Below are 26,019 nucleotides of genomic sequence, written 5' to 3'. Positions count from 1 at the left end.
TGAGATTACATTTTGATTTTTATTGAAATACAAAAAGTGCAAACTGTGAAATACAAGATTGGTGCAGATTAAAAGAAAATAAACAGTGTGAACTGTGAAAACCCAGGCGTGCACCTGATGAACATTAACAAAGAAGGCAGGGAACACCAGCAACAAAAGCATAGCAGAAATTTTTGCACAGGAGCCCCTGTGCATAAAAAAGGAAACTGGAACCAAACTGGCCCTCAGCTCTCTCATGTTAGCACACAAGGCATCTGGATGGCCCCAGACCCCCTGCACCGCCCAGAAGCTCTGGTGTCAGTTCACAGCTTGGGCCAGGGAGTGATCAGAGGCCATTAAGACAGCAGGAGGCTTAGCAGAGGGGAATGTTCTAGATGCTAAAAAGCAGGAGGTTGATGCAGAACAAGTACCCCCACAGGAAGAAATGGCTAATAGCTAACCTGAAAGGTAAGCCAGGAAAGAGACCCTTGGGCAGCTCTATAGCAGGAGAAAACCAACACAGACCAGCACCTTAACTGTATACCACCCTGACCTATACAAGGCAGAGAAGCCCTGCCCAGCCAGCACCCTGCCCATGTGAGGAGGGAATTTAACCTCATGGCCTTGGCAGGAGCAGGCTCTGGTCACCACCCACCTGACAGGCTGCAGGCAGGCCCGGGCCAGTTCTTTGCTCAGATCACTGGAGGAATATTTCAATACAAGGCATTCAGGAGAAAAGACTGCAAAAGCAACCCTGGTTACTATGCCTGCTCCAGAGCCCTCAGCAGCTCCAGCACAAGGAGCAGCAGAGGAAAGGGGATATTTACAGTGGGTCCCTTCCAGGATTTGCAAGCACTTTCCCACCATGAGCAGTAGTAGTTCCCTGAACACTCTCTGCAAGCACTGAACTGGAACAGGCTTTTATCCCTGCCAGCAGGGGATGAACCAGTCTCTATTTTGCTAAAAAAGGAAACGTCATTTCAAGAATTCACTAAAAAAAAACCCAACCAACCTAAATCCCAAAAAACACCCTAAAATAAACCACCAAAATCCAGCCATAACTCAGACACTTGCAGTATTCCCCACTTTCCCCCTGGACAGGAGCTACTCCAGCACTGCTCCTCTGGCTACTGGGCAGGGAACAGTCCTTGCTGCTCTGCAAGGTCAGAACATGCCACTTCCCCAGAGAGTGCACAGTGCCAGGCCTCATGCACACAGGCACTTGGACTCCAGGCTGCCGAGCTTGGGCGTTTGTCCCAGAAGTTAAGTGGGCTTGCCTCTCCTCTACAGAGATGAAGGTGAAGCCAGTGTCAGCTGCAGACACAGTCAGAGCACCAAGTCTCCTTCTCCCTCTACCAAAGGCTCCATAGGGCAGGATGCCTGCAGGGAAAAAGGAGCTGCACTAGGCTCCCTCAGCCTCCATGACCTTGCCCCTTAAACACTGGGGGAAGTACACCTCTCTCCACACTAGTCCACCCCAGATTACTCCTCCACAGCACATCCGCCCTGCTAACTCACTCGAGAAGAGATCACAAATGAATTTGGAGCAGATTATCTCTCCCTCCAAAACATTTACTTAGTTACTGCTGTGAATTGTTCAGGATGAAGCAATTCATGTCCTGGCCAAACAGGGAATGCTCCTACTCTTGGAAGAGAGAGACTTGAAGAAGTCAGCAGCCTGGTAACCTCCACAGGGCAAAGTCTCCCGGTATCTAGAAAGGATCAGATCCAGTCCTGTCTTAGAACCTCTCTTGCTCTGGTCTTAGTAATGTTCACTTACTTGTTCACTGTTCCCACCCACGTTAGTGTGCCTCCTCCAAGGCAGCTGGCTGAACCTGCGCTGCCTTGCAGAGCTGCCTATGTTTGCACCCATCCCCATTCCAGAGTTTAGCAAAAAGAGCAATCTCCTTAATTCCTGCAGCAGATGCCATTTACTTTGACTATACCAGGGGCACCGACCCCTGGTCAGTGTTTAAAGGCAGGCTAAAATATTATGAAAAAGCAAATTCTCTTTAGCATCCAGTAGCTTTAAAAAAACAGTTCTGCTTGGTCCAAAAGATTTGTCCCTGAGGCCAGATGCAGCAGGGAGGTCTGGCCCAGGCACACGATACAAAGATAAATCACACCAGTGAAGTAAGGCTAGAAGCTCCCTCTTTTAACCCTGACAGGCCCAGGCTGAGGAGAAGGATCTCTTTTAGCTCAGGTAATGGGAATGATGCAACCCAAACCCAACAGAGATGCTGTGACAGTATCACAGCTGCTCCAGGGAGGTGCCAGAACCACCCCACTCTGAGCCTGCCTTGCAGAGAACATGATCTCTCCAGCTGTGCCCAGGGCATACAGGATGCATCTGACCAGATGGCAGGGTAGAAGGTATGAACCCAGGAGGTGACACGGCAAAAGCCCTCGGCATGGAATAGCTGCTCCCTCACAGCTTTGGCACGAGTGCTCAGCACCTGGTCAGAAATTTGTAATCCAGGCCTGTTGCACTCCATGGTGAGGGTTGGCCCCAGTCCCCAGACCTTCCCTCAAGGCCATGGTCTCTGTTACACTGTGCTGGGGAAAGTTATGCTCAAAAAGTAAAAACTAGTCAAGGCAGTCTGTGCCAGTCAGCACAGATACATGTGCCAGAAGAGGAAGCCTAGTGCTGCTGCCAGGACAGATGGGGATCTTCATGGTGTTCAGCAGCTCAGTGCCATCAGGGCACTTGCTCCTGCCATTCAGACTCGCCAGTGGTCAAAGGGTCACAGCTGGCCTGCATGCACAGCCAAGCCTGGCATGACCCTTCCCAGCCAGGCTGGAAGTGCTGCTGGAGGGACAAACACACCTGAGCTGGATAACCACAGGAGGCAAGTCACCCACTACAGTCCAGCAAACACTGAATAGTACCTGGAGTGGGTGACACCAGAGGGGCTGGGCTTGGGCTAAACTCACTTTCATTGTTTTGGAGTCTGACAGGTAACACAGCCCATTGCCATGAGACTGTCCTTCACCTGCCTGCCAAAAGCAGGGGGTTTAGAGTGGTGGTTGCAAGTGCAGGACATGCTGCTACCTGAAGCACAAGGGCTGCTGCTCCCTTCCCTGCTTTAGGTGCCCCTGGGGAAAGGCAGGATGCATGCTCAGTGCTGAGAAATGGCACTCACAGTAAGAATGTCTCCATCACAAAACCCAGCAACCCTGCCCTAGCCCAAACAGCCCAGCTGAGGCAAGGAGGGGTGAGCTGGTGCTATTGGGAGCTTGAACAAAAAGATCTGTGCTGAGGAAGGGACCAGGAGGGCAGAAAAACTGCACATAAGGGAAGGAGGAAAGGAAGGCAGGTCATCTGATAGGGCAGAAGACTGGTGATGAGCCCCGGAGAAGCTGCACAGGTGGATTAGGACTCCAGTCTCAGCAGCTGGGAGACCAGCTCCCCTGCCCATCCAGAGCTGCAGGTCTCCTGCTCACTTACTTGCACACTTCCACCATCATCTCCACAGCCCTCACTCTGCTCATCACCCAGAAGATCAATGGTCCCTTTGTACTGGAGACAGCTTGGTCACAGCTCCAAGACAAAGAAGGGGAAGGTGGGCACAGTGTGCAGGTGTGGTCTGGCCTGGGTTCAGGCCTCTGCAGCCTCAAACAGCTCCTTCTGGTGGTCCAACAGGAATTTGGTAAAGGTATTGATGGGATTGATGGCTTTTAGAGTGATGGCCACATCTTTGGCCCAGAGCAGATTTGGGCCAAACACAACTGCCAGGTTGGTGTTTGTCATCTTGTTTCTGTCGCTGTGAGCAGAGACCTATGTGGGAAGGAAAGAGATGACTGTGAATCCTACAGAATAGCACAGCAACTGCCTACCCTCCCCAAAGCCAGAGACAGAGACAGAGAAAATAAGGGGAGAAAAGCTGACCAGGCCATATCATAACAACAGGATCAAGAGCACTGGCAGATAATATCTCTACAAGTCCAAATCACCACTCATGATCTTCCCTCTTGCTTGACTGGCCTTGTAGTGGCTTTCCTGGCAGCAGGAAGTACTGCAAAGCAAATCTGAGACCCCTCTTCTACTCAGCTACTAGTAGAAGTGGCAGTAGTTCTACCTCCAGCCTGGGGAGCTTCCAGCCTCCCTGGTATAGACCACGCAGGCTGTATGGCTGCACCTTTAGGCTGCCTGTGCCTCTCAGCCTTATGACAAGCAAATGCTTAGGCTAGTGCTCACCTGCACCAGAAAGGCTGTCAGTAAACGGAGCACTTGGTAGTTTTCTTCTGGCAAATCCTGGAGCGTTTTGCGAACAGCATCCACACGTTTCACCTCCTCCACACCTAAAAATCAAGAGAGACAGGACAATCCTCAGCATCTGTCCTGATGAAGGCCCTGCTGGCAGTCACAAGTTATCCCATGCATGTCTCCACTAAGACATCTTTGCCCTTAGCCAGTGAAACATTCAGGGAGTAGCACTTGTTACAACTCACTCTGGAAGCTGACAACATGGCTGTAGAGGCCAAAAGTAAGAAGGGGCTCAGGTAGCTCCCTCAAGAAGGTCTTGAGAATCACAGCAGGGAGGTGGACATCTTCATACTCCTGGAAATCTACAGGCACACCTGAGAAAGTAGAGCAGAGATTCAGTGCTCACTGGGCAAAGCAGCACCTCCTCCAGACAAAGGACAGGACACGATGGTCAGAGCCCGAAACTAAGGAAGAAGTATTTTAAAAAACACAGAATCCCAAAGCACCACATCTTCTAGCAAAGTGGAAAAATATGTCCCAAAATCATATACAAACCAGTGCTGAATCCAGCACTACATCTTTAGAAGTCATCAAATCAAACATGACTAAGTTTCATCCTGGTCATCTTAAGTCCCTTCATTATAACCAGAATAAGATGGTGTATCTCACTCCAAGAAAGAGGGAAACTTTCAGAAAAAAAAAGAATAGTTAAGGGAATACGAGTGGGAAGGAATATGCTTTCCACACAGCAGAAGTACCAGATACTTCTCCCTTGCAATTCAGGTCATACCTCAAGATGAGGCCTCACCTACAGACCTATCAAAGAAGGAGAGGATCCATGATGGACTAGTTCCTACACAGTTGCAGTTGCACAGTAGTAATTAGGGAATGAGAGGGGCTCTGATGTGTTTGGGCACTTACCCATATTGTATTTTTGCTGGACCTCTCTGACAACCTGTGTATTTGCTGATCTCCGGAAAATCCCCTCTGTATTAAGAGCTGTGAAGTGACAGCAGATGCAGAAGAAAACAATCAGCCATGTGAGAGTCTCTAAAAATGCTGGCCCTCTGCAATTATAAATCCATGCTGTGGGGAATTCAGACAGATATCAACAAGTCCCTTTTTTAGAGTACAACAATTTTTTCTGCTTCCACTATCTGACAAAGGATACAAGGGGCATTTGGCTACTTTTACACAAGTAGGAACATGGATTCCTGAAAGAAGGAGGTCTCCTAAACCCTCCACAATCTCACTTGAAGGCTAACTCACCTAGTTCAGGCTTTACACCCTATTCTAGACTGCTGTTCTTCTTTATCTTAACACAGTCTTGATGGGAGCTTGGACAGAACAGAGGTCACTGATCTGGGACTGCAGCTTCTCCAAACACTTACCATGCTCCCGCAGGTGAGCAATGGTGTCTCTGACCACCAGAGGAACAGGAGACTGATCAGGGCTCTTCTCCCTGAGACTGCACCAAGAAACAACAGGTTACACACAACTGGTACACAGGACTGGTCCTGCCTTACATGCAGCCTCCAACTCTTGAATTTATCCACACAAGCTGTACCACATATGATCTTGCTATCCCCATCCCTGGTTCAGCTATTATTCCAGCCTTCTATCCTCTTCACCCATCATGTTACATCATTCACTGGAGCAACTATGAGCTCATTACTAGACCACAGGAACGTTTTTCCATCCTCTGTAAAAATCTCAACCTGTATATGCCAGGGCAAAGGGCTTCCCAGAAGGGAAGTATGCTAGTTAAGAATCAGGTGAAAAGGGTTACACTTCCTTTTTTCTTCCCCATAGGAGCAAGGGCAGAAATAAGCTGACACACAAGAAAAAATCAATTTGGCCACCCCATTCCTGTGACGGAAGATTTATCAACAAAATGGCCGTCAGGGAAAACCTCATGACACCAAGGTGCTCCCTGCCACCCTCACATTTGATTGTCCAGACCACTCGATAGCTGGGAGCTGTTGACCCCTCCCAGGCTGCTAACAAGCTCAGGCAGCACGCACCACGGCAAACACCATCTGGAAATGTTGCACTGAAGCCGGGGAATGTGTTCCCAGACAGCCTCAGAGGATGTGTCTAGCTACACAGTACTGGCTCCTCCTCATTCCCCAGGGAGGCAAAACCACACTCAGAGTTAAAAATACCTTCAACAGTTACTCAGTATCACCAGCCCTTGCCAGTGTCTGTGTTTGCCTTCGTCACTGTGCAGGAATGGGGAGTGGGATTCACTACAAGGCTGAATAGAGGTGCTTTTAAAATAGAATTTATGATTTCAAAAACAACTAGGAAACAAATCTGCAGTGCTGCTCAAAGCAGCATAGTCCTAAAAAGAACCCTGTCAGCCTCCTACAGACATCTTTTGCTTAAAAGAAAGTTTCCAGTGCCGTAAAGCTGTCCCCATGGCCCTTATTTTGCTCCTCCCTTAGTGACCCTAAGTTGCAAAAATAATCTAACCCAGGGATCAAGAAAGTGGAACTGAACTGAGTTAGTCAGGATCTGGACATGAGCACAGAGTTCCTCAGGAAAATGATTAAAGTTTTGTAGAAAGTCTGAACTGCAAGAAATTTCGCAGCCATTTTCTGCTGTTGTTCAGTAATAAATACAGTAACCTCATATCAAGCAAGTCAGGGCAAAAGCAACACAGTCCAGAGATACTCACTGCTGTAGGGAGACTCCAAACTGCTGGTTTGGCAGTGGTGGACGTGGGGGTGTTGGCTTCTGGGGCACTTGCAAAGGTTTCTGCAGGGATCTCAGGTATTCATCATACCTGCAGCAAAACACAGACTAGTAAAAAGGCACTCCACCTCCCAGAAAGTGCATGAACCCAGCACTGCACACCCACTGGTAGCAACACCAGACTGGTACGGTCAATTGCACCTATGCAAAACCACCACAGGCAGTTTTGGAGCACAAGAACGAACATCTCGTTGCCAAAAAAAAAGCAAGGAGAAAAGGAGTATCTATCTGTAATCAAGAGGTGGAGTAGCTGAGTAACAGCATGGGCAGGAGGCCAGGACAGCATTGTGATGAGACAGATGCATATGTGGGTGTGGGACAGGGAAGCAATCTGGTAGGACTGAGATTATGGGAACTTTGGGAAGCCCCAAAGACAAGCTGAGCAGAGCAGAATGAGCTAAGCAGGTGACCAGACGACAGCAGATGCACACCACGAGCTCCAGGTCAGTGTCAAGGTCAGTATCTTGCAGGAAGTCCCCAGAGGGTGAGTGGGAGATGCAGGATTGGTGCCTCATTGCGGGAGGATTTTTAACTCAAAGACAGAACTGGGGACTGGGGCCAAGGACACACAGGAAGGACTATAGAGAGAAACCAGTCTTGAAGGCAACTTGTCAGCACACCCTGCAAAATCTGAGTGGAACAATCTCTTCCTTCCCTTGCCCAAAAGGTCCCCTCTCACAGAACCCTAAACAGGGGGGGAGACAGACAGTATTCTCACTTTAGCACTTGGCTTGGGATCCCCAACTGTTCCAGCTTCACATACTCCTCCAGCTCACTAAGGTAATTCACATAAAAAATCTTCCGTCCAAATTTAAAGCTGAAAAACAAGAGAAAGGTAGATATGTGAGGAATTGGGAAATCCAGTAACAGAACTGACTTCTTACAGAAAATGAGTGCAGAGGGCTGCAAGAAACATCAGTGGGGCAAAGTGTAGGTATGGCTGAGCAGCAGAGATGTCACCCACATTGCTCTCCCACTCCATCTATTTTACCAGGAGATGCAAAGACTTTCCAAGATACATTAGAAGCCCTAGCAGCAGCAGGCTCCCTCAAATGGTGGATTTCTCCTTCCTTTGTTCAGCAGTAGGCTTGAGAAGATTTTACTCCCAATTATTTCATGGAGTTATTATTTCAGTATCACAATAAATTAAATATTTGAGTTACAGAGTCTGCAACTTTTTACTTCTACCTGGCTGGAGAGAAAATGAGTAGCACAAAGCTGCAAACTCTGTAGGTTCCTAAAGAGGTATTTCTGGTGTGTGAGTATTTCTGAGCTCAGAAGTGGGAGGAGACAGAAAAAGGTGAGAGACTCCAGGATAGGCTTGGCAGCCTGGGCTCAGCTTGTGCCCCTCTGAGAAGGCCCCATTGTTCCCCTGCAATGTGAACATGCAGGTGAGCCTCCAACAGTGTTTCCTTCGTACCTGATCAGAGGCTTGAAGAGTATCAGCAGGGTCTTGATGAACATGGTTGGGTGCACGATATACAAGGCTTTGATGTTCTTCTTGTATCTGTCAAGAGAAGCCCAGTAATGACAAGCTGCACCTTAAGCAGAGGAACCAACCTTTCCACAAGATTAAGGCACCCTGGTTGCTTCATGCCTTTTGCACTGAGCCTCACCACACCCCAGCACCCATGGCCTTTGCTCTCCCATGCTCTGTAGCTGTGTCAGGCCACTCAGCAGCCTAAGGGCATGCTACCCTGTATTCCAATTTTCATCTAAAATCAGTGAGTAGCCTCCTCAGGAACCTACAGTTATACCGTGGGGCTGACGCATTTGCACCAGGTCCTGGGTTTGCTGCTTGCCTGTTGGCCTAAAGCATGTAACTACAGAAGGAGCTGTTTAACCTATGTTTCAGTCTGTATTAAACAACAATCCACCTCCTTAAGCAGAGGAATAAGTGACAGTAAATTATGATCACCAAGCTACACAGGAGGGCTGGGGAAGATCCTCTATGTTAGGCTAGAGAACAGCACAGGACATCCTTGCTTGCTGCAGCTTTACTCACTTGCGATCAAATTCCCTGTAGGCATCCCGCAACCAGCTCAGGGATGGCTTGTTCTCACTGGTCAGGCCATGGTGCAGGTACACCAGCGTGTAGTCACTCTCCACATACTGGTCCAGTGTGAATTTCAGGTACCTGAGAAGAAAGAATTGATGAACTCAATTTGTGCTCTGCTACAGAGAGCCTATTCCTCCCTTTGGGACTCTTTTTGTGTGCCATAACAGAGGATTTGCAACTCCAGCAATGTAGGTAAGCACTTGGGATGACATGTCCAGCTAAAGAAGCTACTACAGATGGACCTGTTCCCAGGAATCCAGTAGCTGAGAATTAGGTCAGATTTAAGAAATTAACAGCAGCCTACTAAGATTCTACTTACCCCAGCAGTTTCACGTGATCTAGTTGATGACTTGGGGGCATCCGGCAAGCACTGAACAAAATGACTTTTCTTCCATATTTGTCATCACCTGCAGATAAAATGCCAGAGATTACAGGAAGGTAAGGACTTCATTGTGGTATTGGCAACAAGGGGTAAAGAAAGAATGAGAAACCACCATAACAAGGCACAGCTGCCAGCAAAGCTAAATCTGATTTTCAGCAGTTATCACGGGCCTAGTGTGGAAGCAGAAACCTGACCACCAAGGGCCTGACAAGTCAACAATGAGAATCAAGAACGGATTCCCTGCTCCAGCCCTGAAAGGAGATGAAGGACTGGAAACCAGAATGCCTCCAGGCACATAGGAATGAAGGCAAGTACAGAGCAGAGTGCTCAGAGCATTAATCCTGCAAAGCTGTGCCTGGGCATTGCTCCTGATACACACATGTCCAGGGAGGCACAGGGAAAACTGCCCTTCACTGGCACAATAACTCCTTCCATCCTGCACACAGTCCCAGACTAACTTCTAATAGTCTGGTGCATCTGTTTTTTGCTTCACCTGGAGTTTAGTTCTGCACACAGAACACAGGCCATTTCATACCCTGGAAACCAAGAAATTCCTAGAAAAAGAGCAGTTCCAGATAACAACTCTTCTGGATGAGTTCCAGGTAATTTCTCATCTTTCCAAAGGAAAGTCTCCTCTACAGATGGGCCAAGCAGGGCTGCTGGATTCTCCAGAAGGACTGTAGAATAAGCTCTTCACCGCTTCCAAGATTTTCCATCCACAGAGAGATTTTTCCAGCCTGAGACAGAAGGAGCTGCAAAGTGCAGCACGACAAAGCATTCTTTGTAAAAGCCATGCAGACAACAGTCCCCATCACACTGGAGCCAAATAACCCATAAAGCACCGTCATGTCATGGAGGACACTCCCAGGCACCACTTGAGGCTTTGGAGACAACAAGCCAAGTTTTCCCCAAAGCAAGTCTTCAACCGACAGTGGACTTCTGCCAGCAGAGATCTCAGCCCCATGAACAAAGCCCAAGCAGACACACATGGCCAAGCTTAGCAGACATGCTGGGGAATAGAGAGATTTGCATAAGTGAGAACCAGGTCACAAATCCTGCAGACATACAGAGTTTGAGGGAAAGTCTGATTCTCTCCCAGACACAACACCCAATCCATTTCCACAAAGATGACTTCTTTTTTGCAGCATTGGAGATTAAATGGTTCCTTTAGTATTAAGGGTAAAAGTCTTCCCACCTTTTTAGCTACTCACTCTTCTCTGAAACCTGTGTTTTCTTGTCAAGCAGAGAGTGCAACAGTGAATGGGGCTGTTGAGGCTACACTCAACAATACCCTCCTTACTCCCATATGGTAAAGCATCTCACACAGACCACAGCACAGAAAAGCAGCAAGGATCACTACTTATGCAGGACTGACCTGCAATACATCATTCCTCTTGAAATATATCCTTTTCCCAGCATGGATTTACAATATTCATGAAGCCATTTTCTCAGCTTTGCACAGGCTCTGGCGCTCAACTATCACTTGGCTACACTTGCCACGCAGCAGCTCGGGTCTCGGAACAGCAAACCTGATATTTCTGGGAATGCTGCCTGTTAGTACCAGAGGACCACTTGGTGCTGCAAATGACAGCCAGAGAATTCATACACACCAGCCATGACATTAAGATGCCACCGGCCCCCTTTTGCCCCCATCTTGCCAGAACAGATTCTCTTGCTACTTTGTTCATTTTTATTTTCACCTTGCAAGTCCCATTTTCAAGTCACCAGACAACACAGAACTTAGTGATGCACACAAGGCAGAAATTGTACCAAAGCTAAGGACACTGTGGCAGCACTAGGTACGGGCCAGAAAAGGGGCGGCACAGGCCATCACACTGACATACACATGCGCAGATACGCGGCAGGGGGGAGGACGCACGACCCGGAAGGCAGGACTAGGAGAGTGATGCAAGGCTTATCTGGAACAACCAGGTACAGTCACAGCCAGGCCACAAGACCAACATCACACTGCATATCCCATGGTAGCCCACTCTGTGCCTACCCCAGAGTTTCTTGGTAGCTCACTGTGAGCTTTAGGGACAGGTCTAATGTAATTGAGTTGTCTAAAAGACTACGTGCAGGTTACAAAGTCCTGGGCAAGGAACATGGTATATTGTGATCCTTCCCATTGGTCTTGAGCAACTCATATGTCTCTATCTGAAGGACAAAGGCCTGTATAAAGCACCAAGAGGATGCAGCATTTGAGAATCTGTTGAGTTTTATACTCACGAAAGAGAATGGTCAGAAAGACAACAGACCTTTGCAGATCACATGTAGCTCTATGCTAAATTCAGAACAGATGATATCTTCAGTTAACTGAGGCTGCATTTCACACCAGAGTGGATGGTCTGAGGGCCGGATGCAGACTTCAAGTTTAATCACACAGACAGACCTCTGTGGTGTGCGGTACAGTACCATGTTTGTGCCATGTTGTGGGTGGCCATACGCTCAGCTCAGGCTTCTGGGCACTGACTATCAGACCTGACAAGTCACAATTCCAGAACGGCATACCTTAAATAGCTTTCTCTGAAGTGATATAAAAGCCTACAGCAAGGCCTATGCAAAGTCTACAGTCTTGTTCCTTACATAGTCTGGGATTGCTGGTAAAGAATAAACAGACAATCCATGACTCTTCCAAAGGGGAGATGGCATGTATCTCCTGGACAATTTCCAGGGCTAAGTACATCAAAAGATAATCTACAGTGCCCTGGATGACTGAAAAAGGAGTGGCCTGTTTTGCCTTCCAAATCAGAATGAATTTATGCATGAGACCTACAAAGGAACCAGCATGCCCTCTTCTGAGTTCTGGGTTTTGCTCCAGTTTTATCACACTGAGCTCAGCCTGTCAACACAGAAATTTTCAAAATGATGAACTGCCAATCTTGTTTCTACCTGACATATATCTGATCAGTCTCCTTGCTCCAGACATGACAAAATCAAAAATTCAGCATCAAAGCTGAACAATCAGTTGCTCCAATTTATAAACAAGAACCTAAAGCCCATTCCATGCATTCTTGTTGGAGGAAACTACCTTCAGGTGGCCCCTCTGCCTCCTACAGAATAGATTCTTATCAGGTTTGATCTTTCCCAGATGCTCCATCCCTTGTACTATTCACTTTCCTGTTAGCAGTATTAATCTTATGTATCTAGGTTTTCACCCCTTGTTTGCAATTGCAAATAGCTGAAGTTTCCACTGAACACAACTACAGATCATGAAGTAATCACTTGGCTTCTCAGGCTGCCTCCTACCTCTCCCAGATGAGGAATGCTCAATAGTTAACAACAAACGAATAACAAATTATATACCATCAGTACTCAAAGAACACCCCAACTTAAAAAATATTTTCAAGTACACTGGAATTAAACTACCTCCCTGAAGGATGTGATTCAGATTATTTTGCTTTTAACAATAAAGAGCAAGACAGTAGCCAATGCCTAAAGCCAGACAAGACAGCTGCTCATCTAAAGAGATACGCAGTTGTAGCACTGATTGACATAAGCTCCTGAATATTTTTATGGCACTTTTAAAGTCTGAACTGCATTTTTCTTCTCGCTCAAAAAGAGCATTTCCAGGGCACTTCTCAGACAGGGGCAAGGAAAATCACTGCTGTGTGTCCAAGCCATGAGTGCAAGGCCAAACTTCTAAAAGGGCTGAAATTAAAATACTGAGGCAAATGTTTCAGATTAAAACCTGCAGCAATACAAATGTATCACAGCAGAAATTCACATCAAGATGGCAATAATATCCCAAGACAGGGCATTAAATGAATCTGCACAGCCAAAAAATACACAAATCTGCACATGGAAAATACATCCTTGGCATGCAAATCCTGTTATTTACTATTTCTAGGTAAATAGAAATATATCCATTTCATATCCTGAAATATATCCTTTAGCATTTATGTCAAGATTTGAGGCAGCCTAGCTGCAGTCTAGAGACTGCCCATTCCTACCTTCACCAGATCGCCTCAGTTAGGTGCCTATCTTGTTGAAAGATTCATATGGGAATATCCTAATACTTTGATATTTGGACAATGCAGATGGATAAAACTCGCCTCCAAAAGCTAGTGTTACTGCTAAAACAGCAAAGTTAACAGAGTTGAGGGCCAAGGAAAGAGCACCACTACAGAACACTGGAATATTACTACACAAGTTTCACAAAGTTTAGCATGTTTAATCAGAGCCACTGTGAGTAAAAAACCTGTCAAATGTAATTTCATTTCAATTAGCTCCGCTAAGCTTATGGCACAGCTGGGAAATGTTTAAGCATAGTAGATTTTAGTTGCCTATTGAATTCCCAAGTGGATTTAGCCCTGAAGGAAAAGAAGGTAGGGAGTTCAAAGCAGAAGCATTTTAATACATTATTTCATCCACCTTGATATTCCCAATATCCAAACACTGCCAGAATCAGAAAGCCTTATGAAGTGAATTTAGCTTTAACTGATACAAAAATATACTAGAGGGTCAGATTAAAGAATGCAGTATGGGAGGATGTCTGAGAGCATAGAAAAAGGGGAAGAAGACTCCACATAATGAGGAAATGAGAATCAGCATTTCCATGAATTGTGTGAAGGTCTTAGCAGTAAGAATTTCACACCAATAGAAGTTTTCATGTACATTGAGAAGCATGAAAGCCCCAGCAGCCAAATTACTGAGACTTAGGACTGAAGTCCGGAGAGTATTAACAAATGCTCAGCAAGCCCAGGGAACTCAAGCACAGCTTTGGGCAAACAAGTTACCAGAACACATCTCTGCAGCCAAATGGAGAAGAAATAGATAACAGTTGATTTCAGATGGAGAATCCAGTTTAAGTGCCAGCTGCTTAGCACGTGAGTGCAGCAGCAGATCATGTGAAAGAATAGGAAGCAATCCTAGAATGAACTTCCAAACCACATTTGATAACAGGATGAACTAGAGTTCAAACTGAACTGGTCCAAGCAGGTCACCACCATGATAGGACAGGAACAGGATTTACATTGAGACCCATGAGCCCCGAAGTGCCCAAAGTAAAGCCCACACACCAAATTTGGCTCAGATGATTCTGCTGTGTCTGAGGCAGAGGTGCAGCCCTCAGACAACAATTTTGTGCAGCCTTTGGATTCCTGAAAAATTGCCAGTGCAGCCTAAGGCTGAGCAAAGTTTGGGCTCCCCTGAGACAGTCCAGCTACAGGCCATGGTCATGCTAAAGGAATACCATGATCTACAGAACCAAATGTTAGCGCCACAAAAAATCTACCTACCTGGTTGGGCCCCATCAAGTGCACCCTGGTCTGGAGGAACAGAAAAAAAGTTATAGCGAGCCAAGCTTTGCATCCTTTCCCAGAAAGTAATCATGAGGTTAAAGTCTGAGAGCCTAGCCAGATTGCCACCGGGATGCATTTAGCTGCTGTCTTGCAAGATTCAACCTCCTTCCATTTCATCTTCCCCCCATGCTCCTCTGCCAAAAGCAGCCTTATCTAACAATTAGAGGCAATAACAGCCAGCCTTGATTCCCAAATCTCCTTTTTGAATTTGCAACTAACTCTGTATAGTCAAATTTCTTGCCCTTACTGTTAGACTTCGTCTGCCACCAAAATGGTAACTGCTGTACTTGCCACTTTTAAAAGGGTTAATTGCAATTAATTCTGAAGTCCTCTGAACAACTTCAGAAGTGTACAGAGAATGGCATCATACCATATGAATAACATACCCCACACCCATAACTTTTTTTCATGATTAGTAGATTCTGAGTAAAAAAACTGAACTGCCAATTAGAATTTTAAAAAGGTTCCTATAGTTTATGAAGGCGTTTATTATCACACCTAGCCCCTTTCCATCACCCTCACAGCTATATACTCAGCAGACCCACATGGGCCTATCAAGACAGGAGCCTTTGCAGAGCAGAGCTCTAGGAAGAAATTCTCCATTCCCTTATAAAGTTAAAATTCCTTAGATACTCTCCCTTCCCTTGACATTGCATATCAAAATATGGTGCACAAGCTGGGCTTGCTTTGGATAGACTCAATTCTATAGAGGCAATTCATAATTTTTTATCATACAAAATATTCTTAAAAAAATGAACAAACAAAAAAGTTAAAAGCTGGAAACTACATCCAAAAGCAGCAGAAATGCAGGCACTCTGTACTGATGGAGCCAGTAACAATGTACCATGCCTGAAAAGTACCCTTGTTACCCTTTGCTGAGTCCATTAGCCACCAAAGACACCCTGCAACACATCTTCAACACAAGTTTTGTCTGCCACTTCTACCTTTGCCTGCTTAGAGAAACAGCAGCTACTGGTGCTCCAAGATTGATTTTACCTCCCCATGTCAATCACCAACACCTACAGCAAATCACCAGCACCAGTTACAGCTTTGGCATCTGCAGTCATGTTTGCTGGGTAGGTTTGGTACCAGATTCACCAATGAAAATAGATTTACTGCTGGAATTGCAGCTTCAATCAAGTAACACAAAAGAAGGTACACTCATAGCTCTCCACCTTGTTTTCCCACTTCAGTTACAGGTCTTAGACGTATTGGCATCACAGCTTTTCTGAGAGGGCAGCCCCACAGATTGACAATGGTGTGAGGCAGCAGATTTCCCACACAAACTAGCAGAAACATGCTTTGAGCTCCAACAAAGTTTTGAAATCACTGGGCAGGGATTACATAGCTGGAGTATATAGTGACAGCCACTTTCCTGACCACTGATACACTATCTTCTACCCTCCATGGCAGTGAGGAATTCATATGCCAATATATGTTAGGTCCCTGTTTTCTTATCCCAAAAGAAAGCAAGGCAGTTATTGTGTAAAATGGGAATGCTGATGAACCTCATAGCCATAGTTTTGCATATTGACCACAAAGAAGAGACCAGTATTTCAGACTGGGCAGCAGAACAAGGATGGAACGCTTTGCCAGAGCTGACAAGAGCTCTGCTCTTCCCACACAGCCACAGGTTTCCAGTATGAACTGCCATTTCCAGAAACCTGCTTTAGCCTATTATTAACTACCTGCCTTAGTTTTGCAATTAGGCTTCTGCTAAAATTCAAGGCCAAGACTATGTCACATCTGCCTCAACCCCCAAGAGGATGGAAGCAGCACCTTTGCCATGTAAGAACTGGCAGGAGAACACAGAAACTCTCAACATAACAGAAACTTGGGATAGTTCCTTAACAGCTCTCAACCAGGAGCTTGTGTTTCCTCCAAATGCTATGTGACATGAGCAAGGGAAAAAACCAAACTTTGCAGAAGTGGACTGTGCAATGAAATCAAGCCTCCTCTCTTTCAGCTTCAGGCCACGTGTAAAGAGGAATTTCACTGCTACAGCGCTCACAAAAGGAGGCACTCAGAGTCAAGAAGAACCAAACCACACAGAGACCTCTCCAGAGCCTGTGTAAAACACTCCATAAACACACACTTTAAGGCAGATCTGAAAGGAACAGCACAACACCAACATCTTCCTTCAGAAAAGCATCGAATCCCAGAACCAAAATAATGTTTCCTTAAACCAAAATATTGTGATTCCTAACAATACTCCAGTTCTGAGAACTCCCTCAGGACTGTGGCCCAGATGCCTTTTGCTGTCATCTTTGTGTAACACACCACCACATGGGACAGCAGTGACATGCCTGCTCCTTTCCCATGGACAGCCTCTTCCCACAAGATCCTAGTCCCCAGAAGAGACAGGAGCAATAGGGAACAAAGGACAGTCTCCATGAAACCACTGCACTATTTTTAAGTGAGAAACAAACCCCAAAAACTTATTTCCCGAACAAATTCTGCAGAAAGTTTTTCAGTACTTTCCCCTCTTAGGTCAGATAACCAGACATTTCAAATGAAGCACACCTTGGACTAAATTAAGGCCAGCTAGGAAATGAGTGTGCTAACTTTTTGCCATCAAAACTGGGCTTTTATTAAGTTATTAACTCAATGCACACATCCAGCAAGAAGCAATTACTTTCTGACCACACAGGATAACACTGAGATCGTGAAGTTCAGCCCGAGGATGGGAACCAGCATTCTGCTTTTGTCTCAAAATAGCATCATCATCACAGAACATATTTCAGGGCAGGCAGGAACAGAGTTAGCCACAAACTTTCTGCTCTGAAATGCAGAACAGGGAAGGACATGGGACAGAAAGCTAATGAATCAATAGAGTGGATAAAACTATCCTTGATCTGCTGCCATTTGCTAATATTTACAAGAGATCTAGGGTAATTTTGTTTCAGGCTCAGCATAGCCAGTGTTCATTGCACCTGGAGCTGCTGACAAACACAATTTGTCAGCAGAGCCACATCTGAACAGCTTCATATTAATCCTCCAGTGAGATTTTTATTCTCCAGGCTACGTCTAATGGGATTTTTCCAGACTTTCCCAGATTGATTGCCTCAAACAACAATCCAGAGAAGACTACCCTGTCCGACTCCGAACAGTCAAAATTCTCAATTACTGACCAAAAAAAAATTATCAGCTTCCTCAGAACCAAGATTACAAGTCAGACCCCTTTGATCCACTTCCTAAATTCTCCTTTCAGGAGATGAGAAACCAGCAAGTCTCAAACCTACATGGCAGCAAATCCTCTATCCGGAGCTGTGCTCCAAGCTCTCCCAGTGCCAAGAAAGGCATCACAGCACATGCCATGTGTGGGACCATCACATGCTTCCAGACACATCAGCTACCGGTGAAAACTGACCAGCAAGAGCCAAGAACAGAAGCTTCTCTGAGCTGTTTCTGCACTATACAGAGACACTGCAGGGACACAGAGCTCACTAGGAATACAAATTTAAACCACAACGGGGAAGAGTTCAGAATGCAGGCACAGCTCTCAGTCAGCCATCATCCCACCCCGGAATCTTTTCAGGAAGCTGGCTAATTCTTCATTTGCTACCCTAGACTGTGTCAAATGGCCAAATGGCTCCGTTCCAACAGCCACTGACACACACCTCCACTGGAGTGATACTCCATTCAGAGAGCTTGTCAAAGAAAAAGTCATGTTACCTTGGAACAGAAACCCCTCAGAAAGAGTGGTGTTTATCCCAGGAGGCAGCAGACAAAGTATATCCTTGGTTTGGGCTGACATTCCAGTCTTATCAATGTCTCTGATCTAAACTCTGCTAAGCACTTTGTCTGAAGCTTAGCCTAAAGCAACAACTGTTATCATTTAACTCACCCTTTCCCAGAGTCCTCAAATACCAGTTACCTGTGCCATTCACATTCCAAATATTCTGGCTATTACTACTGAAATGGTGGAGGCCACACATCTGTCCCTTTCCAGTTTCAGCAGCAGAGAGCAGGGTGCAGACCTCTACAACCGGCAGTCCTGAAACTCCAGCCCCATGGAAAAGAAGCTTAGGAAAACATTTGCAAATGAAAACACTTCTGGCAAATCTATAAGGCATAACAGCCCAAATGTCAAACACCTGGCCTGTCAAACTGAGCAGGAAAACAATAAACCACAAGGTTTTGAGACTGCCATTATAATTTTGTTCCACAAAAGATGGAACATGAGAGATCAGGAAAAAGAGAGCTCATTTGAGAAAACTGCCCAGAAAAGAATGATATCAAGACAACTCTTACCAAAGTAAGTGCCAGAGACTCTTTTTGTTGTGGTCAAACTCTGCTGCAGAACAACCCTGAATTAGGAGGACTCCAGCTTGTGCCTCTGCTTCCTTGACAATTCACATGTGGGGCAGGGACCAAGTTACAGAGAGATGGCAGTAGGAGGGGTAGGAGGTGCCAGTAGGAGGGGTAGGAGGTGGCTATAGTCAAGCAGGAAGTATGAATCAAGTCACAACAAGTTGTAGAGTGCTTCTTTTTTAAAAAAACAAGGAATACAAGACAAACTGGCCTTACCCTTCACTCAGGCTCACCACAGCAACCTAAAGAATACCTCCAAAACTCTTTCTCATAGAGGTCCCCAGCAGTATATCACCAAGGGTTAGCATAAATAAAATAATATGGACAAGAAAACACAAAAAAAAATACAAATGCTTGTGACCCTGAATGAACAGGCCTTTCCTTGCAGTGGAACACAGGCCTATTCCCCCTATTTCAGATTTCTGTACATATTATTTCTGGACAGGATGGCAAGCTCTGGCCATTCAGGCACGAGTGATTCCACCTACTGTGGATTCCTCAGTCAGCTGAGGACCTTATAGCTGTATTGCTTAACCACATAATTTCTCTGGCGTTATCAAGCAAAAACCACTTTGTGTTCAGGATGTAGTAAAGAGCCATATCTAAAACAAATCAGCTAAAGCAACTGAGTCCTGACAATAATATAATCAAGTCAGCAAGAGCCAAGAAATAACCCAAGTTTAGCTGAAGTCAATGGAAAATTACACATATCACAAACATTCAAGAAGTTTGGTGTTCTTTCTGTGCCACCTGTCATTGCCACTTGGTCTTGGCAAACAGCAGATGTCCCCAGAGCCCTATTAGAAAAGTGCTTCCTCAGCCCAGCTGCAAAGACATCAAAGGAGAAAAGAGGAAGGTTCCTACCTGCCACTTCCACAATGTGGTGCCTGGCGATATCATAGTAGGGATGATCCCACTGCAGGTGAGTGACAGGCTCAGGGGAGCCTTTGGAGTCATCTGAACAAAGTACAAGAAACAAGCAATCAGAAGAAGGGATCTGGAGCACATTGGCAAGTACAGAAAGATAGAAGTATAAGAAAAAATGGCACTTCTACATGGGACTAATGTATGCAACTATACACCTTGAAAACCCACTTTTGAAATTCTGACTGGACACAGAATTCTGAGCAATGACTTCAGAAGAGTCCTCTCAGTCCTATGAGATCCATATGTGTCCCTCAGAATGTACACTCTCTCAAACAAATGTTCAAATATGTCACAAATATTCACAAAGACAAAACCCAAGGACACGGTCATGGCTTTTTAGGGAAAGGAGGATCTTAACATAGTCCCTTGATGGATGGTCATACTATATATCCTTGAGCTAATTTTCCTGACCTCTCTGTTCATAGTTCACAGCACAGGATTTCAGAGCAACAACTCAGATCTCCAGCCCCACCTCCCAGATGGAAGTTTGAGACCATTCCAGTCCAGAAGGCCAAACTCTCCTGCAAGAGACCATAATGGAGCATACTCAAAGATTTACAGCACATCTATTCTGTCAGCACCAAAATGCAGCCAGGCACAGGACTGAGAAGAGCATATTTACAGCAGCTGGTCTGCACTTTTTAGTGCTGTTCAATACTGAGGCTGATTCACTTGGGTGTGGTGCAAGTTTAATACATCTATAAAGCTTTTAAATGGAGCTGGGGCTCTCTGTATATGTAGATATGACCACAATGCTGCAAGACAAACAACTGCTTTTTGGCCAAAACCCAGATCCCAAACAAGCAGGATACTTACCTGATTTGGGAAAAGCAGGGACTTCATCTGATGGCCAGTTCTTATCATCTATGGAGGGGGCCAGTTTGAGCTGGCTGAGGGACTGGTTGGTATCATCCAAGTTCAGGTCATCCTGAAGATCCGTGAGTGGGTCTGTAGCCATGGTCCCCAAACACCGCAGTTTATTTCGCTGTGTCTAGAACACAGACTACAGAGATTCTTAGGTGAGACACAGAGATCACAAATCTACCTCCCCACAGAGACACTTCCTCTTCTCACCGATTTCCCCCCAATACTCCCTCATCCTTACTTATCCAGAGATTGTGTCCCCTCCTCCTTAATACAAGCAGGAATTCCTTCTCCTCCTTGTCAGAGGCACAACATATCAGATTCTTTCATGTCAATTGCTATCAAAGGCCATCAAGAGCTGTACCAACCCTCTCAAGGAATCTCTGCTTGACCACAGCTCTGGGCAGAACAGTTTTTCTCTCCTGAAACAGAAGCAGCACCAGGACTCTGCAGAAGGCGACAGGCTGCACCAGCCCCTGCCTGATACACTCCCTGTATGGCTCTGAGCTCCCCCTCCCTCCAAACAGCTGGCACAAAGCCCGGCTGTTTCCACAGTTGGCCCAGAACTGGAAGCTTTCCCAAGAATCACCCCCCTCCTTCTCCCCATAATGGAGAACCAGAGCTCTCAACAACACTGAAGTGCATGCTTCAGTGTGCTGCGATCTGAACAGAGAAGTGAACAGCTCCTTAAAACAGGAATTTTTTAGGCGGAGCTAGTAAAACGGAGAACAATACACATAGAATCCTCATCTCCTTTCAGCATCACCCAGTAAATCCTTTCTCCTACATAATAGCCAGAAGCAAGGAATTGCTTCTTTCATTTAAAGCCATACTGCCTGAATGAGTATTTTTCACCAAGCATGCAATAAGCAGACTAAAGAATTAAGAGGGTCCGAGAAACAGACAGCTCAGTGCGTTTGCTGTTGTTTGCAAATATTTCTCACTCTCATCTGAAGCACAAGATACATTAAAGCTGGGACTGAGCTAGCACAGCATACAGGACCTCCTAAGAGTACCAACTCTTAAGGACAATCCTTGGGAAGCTGCTGTTATCCTCTGAATTCAGTCTCCTGGAAGTAAGCAAGGAAATATTAAAAAGGACAACTATGTAGATCTGGACTGCTCACACTGACCATGTGGACAGTAATTCAGTGGTCAGCAGGCAGCAAGCCAAGAGGAAGTGTAGAAAAATCAAGTGACATCTTGCATCAGCAAGAGTCTCTGCAGCACTGTTTCACAGCAATGCTTGTGGCTTATTTTTCTTTATAAGGAAAGCAAAGGGTTCAAAGATCATCTGAGGAGGCACAACACCTTAGTGTGAAAAGTATATTTGCAGTAAAGCTATTTCCTTTAGCAGAATGGAGAGGGGGACGATGTTTTGCATCTTCCATCCCTGGAGCTTGAATGTGTATATTTATGCAGAGAAAACAATGAAACAGTTACTCAGACTGAGCACAGAGGACAAAAACCTGTGAGAGACTGAGCTCTGGAAGGTGTCACATCCCTGCTCAAGTCTATACTTGCCACCAAGCTTGAGGATGCATTTTGAGAGCGCAGGAAATTGGATATTCAGTGGTTTTCTTCTCCCTTTGGACCATTCCAAGCTTATTATTTACTTCCTATCCTCCCTTATCTGCTACTCACCAGTTTACAACCAGTTTTCACCTCTCCAGGGCTCCCAAAGGACTGAAAGCTATTGCTAATCAAATGCAATGTTTCCCATAATATGAAAGACCATGACATATACAGACAGCAGGTCATGAAGACAACACATCAGACACTCAGGGTCCCACCACTGCAGCCATGCAAAGATCCAAGCAAAATTATTTTCCCTGTCCTCTGGTCAGGGCTGCCAGAGCTGCCTGACCTCCTCTGATATCAACAGGACAAGGAGCAAGAAATTAGGTTCCCTAGCACTTTGAGCTCATGCTGGAACCATGCAGCAGTGGAGCCAAGGATCAGGACTCCCCACCCCTAGCAGCTGATCCGATTTCTATGGTAACAGCAGGCACTGACTCCTATGACTCAGCGAGCTTAAAGCATTTCCCACAGGAGCTCAGCAGCCCCAAAAGCCAGTGCTCCATGCTGAGGAAGCATCCATAGCTCCCCAGGACAGCCTCTCAGCATTCACAGCTCTCAGGGACTTCCCAGCCCTAGTGGGGACAGAGGACCCACATTTCACTACTGCCATCCACTGAGATCCCTTTCATGGGAGATTCTTGGGGATGCCCGGTAGCAACCACTTCCCCAAAGACGAGTCCTGAAACACCTGGGGACCAAACCCAAATCCCCCCAGAGAGCAGTGATGGTACTGCCATAGGGCCAGCAAGTCACCAAGTGTCCCTACACTTGTCCCTACACTCACCACTCGGCTTCACAGTCAACTTGCAGCACTTGTCCAGAGACAGAAGACCAGGTTATTAGACAGCACTGGGGGATTTCCCCTGAGGCATAAAATTAATCTTAGTGTGGCACCATGTGGAAGAAGGAAGTTGTTTGTTAGTAGGATCCACACTGCAAAAAGAGCCCAGTGGATAGTGCTCTGGCCTCACCCCTTGGAAAAACAGACAAGGCTCTCCAGATACCTTCATGAAGTTTTCACAGCCAGCTCCATTCCTTGGCCGTAGGTTACTGCTCCATGGTGTTAATGGAAGCAGGATCCAGAGCAGAAGACCTCTTAGATTTCAGGTCCTTCTTGTGAACCATACTGTAGTACCCAGAGAGCCCCAGAAGATTTTGCAGATTTTTCTCCAGCCCTTTCCCAACATGCAAAAGGCAAAAGCACAGGATCTCACATCAGATAACCATACAGCAATTTAGGACATGAAATCTTCTAAATGCTTGGGAACTAGTAGGCTCTGAGAAGGAGAGAACTGGAGTTATCATGTAAAACACAAATTGAAGATCTTCATATAAGGATATACATTTCACTTTCCAATAGTGCAGCTGCATGAGATGCTTCCCTGTGTACTCAAAAATGATCCCTAAGTATCTGTCTTTAAACAGAAAGTCCATATGTATCATGGTGATATAGCTGTTAAAATGAGTAAAGTGTTTGTTAAAACATTTCATGGTTTTTAACAATAAAAGAGCATTTCAACAGATTTAATTCTGTTTAAAAACTGCATCTGTTTTACATAAACATCATGACAAGATGCAAGTGGTACACTCCATATAGCAAACAATAAGATAAGAAAAATTACACACCTAGATTTTGAAAAGCAAAAGTTGTAGCCAAAGATTTAAAACCTAAAGAATCACACACGGCAGCAGAAGCATTTACTTACTGCCAAGTTCTAAAGACCCAAGTGTACCTTTTTTTCCAAGTATTTAAGTATGTTTTCTGCAACTGCACTACACCTGAACACTTGCTGTGTAATAAAAATTAACTTTCCTAGATAAGAGAGACATGTGATGGAGAACAGCATACTCCTCTAAAGGAGAGAACTCAAACCATTGAAATACAATATTCACAGAAATTCTGAACTGAAGATTCCTTATATAAGATCCAGAATTTACCCAAGGAAGACCATTCACATTATACCCACGAAATCGTGGTGGCTGCTGTTCATGAAAACTATTTTTTTCTGCAATTTCATTTCACTATTTTTCTATCACTTATTTCTAAGCTACACCTGCTTGGTAGTTTCCTTTTCCTGTTTTTCTTCCAGATGTACTATTAGTTCAGAAGTGAATTACACTTCAAAATATGTCCATGCATATATTACCACACCCTGGAGCTCTACATACAATAAAGAATTACAGAAGCCAAGTGACCTCTTCTTCCATGCAAGATGAACAAGCAATGGTCAGATGCAACACAGACCTGGTTCCGGGATTATTTTTATGACTTTGCCGCCATCCACACCTCCTCCCAGTTTCAGCCTATTTGCACAATGTCTCTTTTTCTATACACATCAATCAAGGCCCTGCACTTTGCTACAGTGTTAAAAACAAGCACGTCGAAAGAAAAGGGAGCAGTTACTCAGCAGCAGACCTCCAGGGTACTCACGTGCATGAATGAGGTCCAGAACCGAGACTCACCCACAGAGCCCACCCCTCACATCAAGACTGATAATACCACCGAGAGGATCACTACCCTGGCACTACCCTGAAAGAACGTAGAGGTCAAGAGCAAGACCTTGTCCTGGCTCACCATGACCAGTAAACTCAGACACACTATTGCTCAGGGAAGCCCTTTGGTCCTTCATTATTCCAACAACTTTTTAATTGAGCAGCCTTCCCTCCCCAGTCACCTCAATCCGTTTACTGAAGGCCACCTCCGTGCCCGCTGGAAATCCACGCTAGCGAGGAGTCAACTTCCCCTTACTGGTTCTCTGCAGGGTCTGAGGGCAAAAGTGCTGAACTCTCCAAGTGTCCTCTCCGGAGCTGCTGCACAAAGTACAGAAGCTGCTCTCAGTGCCGTGCAGGACCAACCCCGGACTCATGTGAGGGAGGCAGTGAGGCACACACAGCCCTGCTCGGGCTGCAGCCCTCCTCCTCCTCATCACCCCCTCCACTATACATCTGTTCTCTCCCGTTCCCTTCGACTCATCTCCTGGGAGACCCCTGAGGGAACCTCAAGACGACTTACGAGACTCACGGACTTAATACTTACACTGTTAAAACAAAGGTTGCTTAGTACACACCAATTGCCTGAAGACAGGACAAGTATCAGCCCCCCGCCGCTGCTGGGCACCGGGATTAATGGCAGCCGGCCCCAGCGCCAGCCCCGCCGCAGCCGCCGAGGTCGGGAGCAGCCAGCAGCAGCCACGGTGGCGCCGCTCCGGCGGTACCTGCACCGCCTGCCCCGGTCAGCGGTGACCAGGACACCGCGGGCTGCCGGCCCGGCTCTCCCCGCCCAGGTACCCGCGGCGCTTCACCAGCCGCGCTCTTCCCGCCAGGCGCGCACCGCGGACGAACCGAGCCGCTCCCTCACACAGGGCGAGCCCGGCAACACCCGGGCGGAGCGCTCGGGGCTCCGGGCCCAGCCCCGGCCCGTTCAGCCTGAGTCCCAGCCTCAGCCTCAGCCTCAGCCCCAGCCCAGCCGCCGGGCCGCTCCCCCGCCCCAGCAGCACCAGGACAGGCCGCCGGACCCCGCTGCTGCAGGCAGGGCCCGGCCGCGCTCCCCGGGCACCCCACGCCGCCCCGCCGGTGCCGGTACCTGCCACCGCCACCGCCCGCCTGTCACCGCGGCCCACCGGAAGCGCGGCCTCGCCGCCGGGGA

The 26,019-nt window shown here is 46.4% G+C and overlaps 1 protein-coding gene across 7 annotated transcripts; it reads right to left on the bottom strand.

Moving 5' to 3' along the window:
- Window positions 1–26,019, bottom strand: ARHGAP1 (Rho GTPase activating protein 1). Of its 7 annotated transcripts, XM_066551250.1 has the most exons (16): window positions 25,957–26,019; window positions 25,049–25,184; window positions 23,378–23,548; window positions 20,745–20,931; window positions 19,866–19,958; window positions 14,625–14,654; window positions 9,322–9,409; window positions 8,949–9,080; window positions 8,364–8,450; window positions 7,662–7,760; window positions 6,867–6,974; window positions 5,578–5,654; window positions 5,108–5,185; window positions 4,432–4,560; window positions 4,178–4,281; window positions 1–3,757 (listed from the first exon to the last, which is right to left on the bottom strand). In XM_066551250.1, the coding sequence occupies exons 4-16, from the start codon at window positions 20,884–20,886 to the stop codon at window positions 3,578–3,580; spliced, it is 1,347 nt and encodes a 448-aa protein (XP_066407347.1). In that variant the 5' UTR covers window positions 20,887–20,931; window positions 23,378–23,548; window positions 25,049–25,184; window positions 25,957–26,019; the 3' UTR covers window positions 1–3,577. The 7 variants fall into 7 exon arrangements, with proteins under 7 accessions (XP_066407347.1, XP_066407354.1, XP_066407350.1 ...); XM_066551257.1 differs by lacking the exon at window positions 14,625–14,654; XM_066551253.1 differs by lacking the exon at window positions 23,378–23,548.

The sequence above is a fragment of the Molothrus aeneus genome, chromosome 6, assembly GCF_037042795.1.
Source record: "Molothrus aeneus isolate 106 chromosome 6, BPBGC_Maene_1.0, whole genome shotgun sequence".
Lineage (NCBI taxonomy): Eukaryota > Metazoa > Chordata > Aves > Passeriformes > Icteridae > Molothrus > Molothrus aeneus.
The sequence above is the reverse complement of the archived record's forward strand: the minus strand, read 5'-3'. Positions and strand labels throughout refer to the sequence as shown.

What these genes read in the sequence shown, in the direction of transcription:
- ARHGAP1 (XM_066551250.1), bottom strand. Translation starts at nt 20,886, where the DNA reads ATGGCTACAGACCCACTCACGGATCTTCAGGATGACCTGAACTTGGAT. An exon ending in CCCTGCTTTTCCCAAATCAG is followed by an intron (nt 19,959 to 20,744) that starts GTAAGTATCCTG and finishes TACTTTGTTCAG; the next exon opens with ATGACTCCAAAGGCTCCCCT. An exon ending in TTTGGAGTCTCCCTACAGCA is followed by an intron (nt 5,655 to 6,866) that starts GTGAGTATCTCT and finishes TTCTTGGTGCAG; the next exon opens with TCTCAGGGAGAAGAGCCCTG.